At 41.3% G+C, this 4,337-nt stretch overlaps 1 protein-coding gene across 3 annotated transcripts; it reads left to right on the forward strand.

Moving 5' to 3' along the window:
* The first annotated feature begins 492 nt into the window (after positions 1-492).
* LOC120641405 (acyl-coenzyme A thioesterase 8-like) lies at positions 493-4,031 on the forward strand. Of its 3 annotated transcripts, none has more exons than XM_039917509.1 (10): positions 493-1,530; positions 1,811-1,923; positions 2,489-2,551; positions 2,627-2,682; positions 2,964-3,098; positions 3,173-3,292; positions 3,370-3,471; positions 3,564-3,612; positions 3,705-3,773; positions 3,868-4,031. In XM_039917509.1, exons 1-10 carry the CDS (start codon positions 1,437-1,439, stop codon positions 3,943-3,945), a joined length of 879 nt encoding a protein of 292 aa, XP_039773443.1. In that variant the 5' UTR covers positions 493-1,436; the 3' UTR covers positions 3,946-4,031. The 3 variants fall into 3 exon arrangements, with proteins under 3 accessions (XP_039773443.1, XP_039773445.1, XP_039773444.1); XM_039917511.1 differs by having other exon boundaries at positions 3,237-3,296; XM_039917510.1 differs by having other exon boundaries at positions 493-1,923.
* Positions 4,032-4,337: the final 306 nt, after the last annotated feature.

A 4,337-nucleotide genomic window follows, 5' to 3' on the forward strand; every position in this document is an offset into this window, starting at 1 on the left:
GGGGGATCCAGCGCGACGAGGGAGGAGGGCCGCCGCGCCCCCGCCGTCGACCAGATCCGGTGGCCGCCCGCCGCACCTGCCGCGCCTACCGCCGTCTAGCCCGGTGCCGGCGAGGGAGGCCGGAGGAGCGCCGCCGCCGTCCTGGGGAGAGTGAAGGGAGGAGACAGAGAGAGTGGAGTGCGACGGGGTTGAGGGAGTGGGTGGATAAAAAATGAAGTGTATGATATGTGGGACCCGCAGTTAGTAGTTGATATGCTGGTGCCATATTTCTTATGAAATACCTAGATACTAACATGAATTGGCTCCATTCTGGAGAAGCCATTATTATTATTGGTGGAGGAAATACTTTGTGGCGCTGCATTATTATTATTATTTTATTTTTTAAATAGTAAACATATCCGCGTATCGGGTTTTTTAGAAAATTGCCGTATCCGCGTATCCGTATCCTTCCGATACCGATACACGTATCCGTATCCGTGCAACTTAGGTCTAAATTCTTATTCAACCTTTTATGTTACAGCAGAATTTTGTGAATCATTTAAATCAATAGCAAAACGTAAACTTCTTTAGACATACTTCCTCTACTTCCGATAAACTTGTGGTCTGCATGTGAGAACATATCCATGAAACCAATAATTCAGCAGCATACAGCGGGTAGTATTGTCAGTGTCAACTTTTTTCCGGACATTCCATTCTGCCTTATTTTGCTACTACTGTAGTCCTGTTTTTGTCATATGACTTTCTTGCATGATTTATTCACTTGATAGACATCTCAAATATATAGCTAAGCACCTCTGGGTGACAATAGAGCATACAAATTTTACTTCTTATGATACGACGCCTTGGTCTATGAGGAGTACGCAAGGGAGAATGCAACACTAATTGATCGAGAGGCAAGGATCTTAGGGAATAGCGATGAACTGTATTGAGCTGGGAAGACCGATCGGCAACGGAGGACCTCCCTTGCGCCGCCAGATCGAAGGAGTGCGCCCAACACGGGAATACTAAGTCTTCGATCCCTTCCTAATACAAACTGGTGGCCTTTATACTATCAGACACCTTCCAAAACAATCACCTAAGTAAAAAAGGAAATACTCTTCATAATTAAAGGAAACTAATCTCCTATTTTCCTGCTTCCTCATCCCTTGCTGATTTTTTTCTTTTCGCCAACTGCTGGTCTACGGCGCTGGTACACCTTACCGACAAAAGTGTCGGTAACATCTTATAGATGTCTTTTGAATACATGTAGCTATTGTTTGAATTCAGAATAAGTCCCTTTCGAATTCAGTTATGCAACTCTCTTGCTGCTGATCCTTGGTGTTCTTTTGGACAAATGTCTTTCTGTCTCCTACTGTTAACTCTATGATTCATTTCGGTAAAAACTCGGGATCCTTGTAAAAGATTTTAAGCATGTCTTACGCTTCTCTGTTTGGTCCATGCAGGCACTAGCAGCTGCATCAAAAACTGTTGATTGTCTTAAAATGGTGCATAGTTTGCATGCATTTTTTCTTGTTGCTGGAGATATTAACTGTAAGGCTCTCGAAACCTATGTGATCTCTTTCTATCTGGCCGACTATATGTAATCTGAGAACCACTTAAGTTCATAAAGACTAACAAGCAGAAGCTTTAGTTTGGGCTCATCTGGGGATTCAATTTATTCTTCTTCTTTATGATCAATTGAATAACAGTCAGTATATTTAATTCTTGCATCTTCTCCATATAAGTGGTAGTAAGCGTGGGTCAGTGCACTTTCCTTTAAACCAACAAAGTTTGATGATCATGGCTGTCCTTGATTTGTCCTGCGTTGTAGTGCCAATAATATATCAAGTTCATCGCGCGTGTGATGGATCCAGCTTTGCAACCAGAAAAGTGGAGGCAAAGCAGAAAGGCCTAGTTGTATTCACTTTGATTGCTTCTTTCCAGGTGATTATCTGTAACGACCTGCCCCGGGATAACGGTTAAGATCTACTCTACACGTTGAGTAAACCACACCTGCCAAATAACTCTCTTGCGCTTTCGTCCTCGCTTCGCGCAAAAAATTACAACTGAAGTTATTTAGCTTCCCTGGGCCTGGTATTTAAGCTGGTCCAGACTCAACTCCACTTCCAGTATGGGACTAAATTCGCGCCGCTACAGTAGCTTGCTACAGTAGCTCCGAATTTGGCCCGGCCCATTCTCCCGTGGGCTGTTACATTATCCTTCTGGATATTATCCTTTGTAAATGATAATATAGAAAACTTAAGTGGGCAGATTAAGTAACTTATATCAAAATCAACCTTATCTCAGTAGCTACCAAACAATATCATTCTTAGTCTCGAATTTGATTAGGACATTTATTTTGGTCCATGGATAATTCTTTTTTTTTGTGGTGCAACTGCAAGAAATTATGCTGCTACTTTGGATTTTTAATAACAAAGGCCAACCTTATGAAATCTGTCAGTGTGAATTTTTCTATCTGTTTAATTGATTTTGGCTAACTTCATTGCAGAAGGAAGAAATAGGTTTCGAGCATCAGGCTGCAATCATGCCTGATGTTCCTCCTCCAGAACAGGCAAGAATTTTCTCTTTTGTTCCATTTGGTATATATGGAAGAAAGAACAGACTACTAATAAGCAAGCAAATGCAGCTCCTTAATCTGGAGGAGATACGAGAAAGACGCCTTACTGACCCACGCATCCCAGCGTATTTTTTCTGACTTCCTATCAAATTCTTTTGATACTTTTCTAAATTAACATTTCTCTCAGGTTATTCACCATTTTAGTCATCAAAACCATAGCCTTCAGGATTTACTTTGCGCCATTGAAAATGTATGATTGTTGATAAGCATATTTTTTTTATCGTGGGTGTACCTTTCTGTTAATACACATTTAATAATATTATATTCTTTCTAAGCGAGTTTCAATGTTGTTCATCTATTTATCAGTTGATGCATGGCGGATTTTTGACTGTATAGTCATCTGCAGGCAATATAGGAACTCGGTAGCTAAAAATAAGTTCAGACCTTGGCCCATAGAAATGAGATTCTGTGAAGATTCAGTGTCTCAACATAAACCCATACAAATGAGATGTGGAGGTTCAGCGTCTCAACATAAACCAAGGTACACATCATCTTTCCCTCAGTGCAGCCATTCATATTTTCAGTATGTGTTTATTTTATCTTGGCCTGATTTAGGCAAGTTTGGCCTCAAATATTGATAACCTATCAATATTTGATAACCGTACACCATCTCCCTCAGTGCAAATACTGGTCTAGAGCTCGAGGAAAGCTTTCAGATGATCAAGCTCTACATAGGTTTGTGAGTTGATAACTGTACACCATCTGTCATTTGTTTATATACTTGCGCATAATGTTATTCTGCAATATTGCAGATGTGTTGTGGCATATGCTTCGGATCTACTTTATTCTGGTGTCAGCCTGAATCCTCACCGGGAGAAGGATTTGAACACATACTCACTCAGTCTTGATCACTCGTGCGTTTTCTGTACTATTTAGTATAGTGATTACGGTCATCACTTCAGCAATTTTTTGTTTGTTCTTACCGCTGCCTATCAATGTTCTGCAGGATCTGGTTCCACAAGCCTGTGAAGGCTGATGACTGGTTGCTGTACGTGGTAAGCAATTGTCCATCTCTTCATCTGATACAGATGCAAAATGACATGTCTATGTGCGATACTGAGGTTCATGTTGCTTCCCACGAGAACAGATCGAGAGCCCATCTACGCATGGTGGCCGGGGTTTCGTCACCGGACGCATGTTCAACAGGCAAGGAGAGGTATGCACTCATTGATTCAGAGCTCTAGACTCTTGCTTGTGCACACATTGTTGGGACCCAAATAATTAATAATGTTCCCTTCTCGAATGCTCAGCTTATCGTGTCGCTGACCCAAGAGGCGCTGATTAGGAGGGAGAAGACACGAGGACCAAACCCAAGGCCAAAGCTTTGAAAGGTGTACAAGAGTCTGTAGTATGCTCTCTTTCAATTTGGTTTAGATACTTACGAATTCATTGCATACCACGAAATCAGACAGTACAAGAGTCTGTAGTAGGCTCTCTTGTCATGAGCTGGATATCTGTAGCTTGAAGTGTGGACAGTACAACAGTACAAATAAAGTCACTTTGCATCTCTTCAGTTGTAACTCACTTCGATAGCAGTGGCATTATTCAGCTTCGGCTTCCATATTTGGTGTTTGGACCTTTCCATTCCATAGTCTATATATATTATGTTCTGATATGAAGAAAGGGAAGGAGCTTCGGTTGTGCCAGTCACAGTTGGAAGCAGCACTGGATTTTTTAAGATATATAAAAATGATTATATGATTTGTGTCTTTCCGATAAA

This window comes from Panicum virgatum, chromosome 7K (genome assembly GCF_016808335.1).
Source record: "Panicum virgatum strain AP13 chromosome 7K, P.virgatum_v5, whole genome shotgun sequence".
NCBI classification, from domain to species: domain Eukaryota; kingdom Viridiplantae; phylum Streptophyta; class Magnoliopsida; order Poales; family Poaceae; genus Panicum; species Panicum virgatum.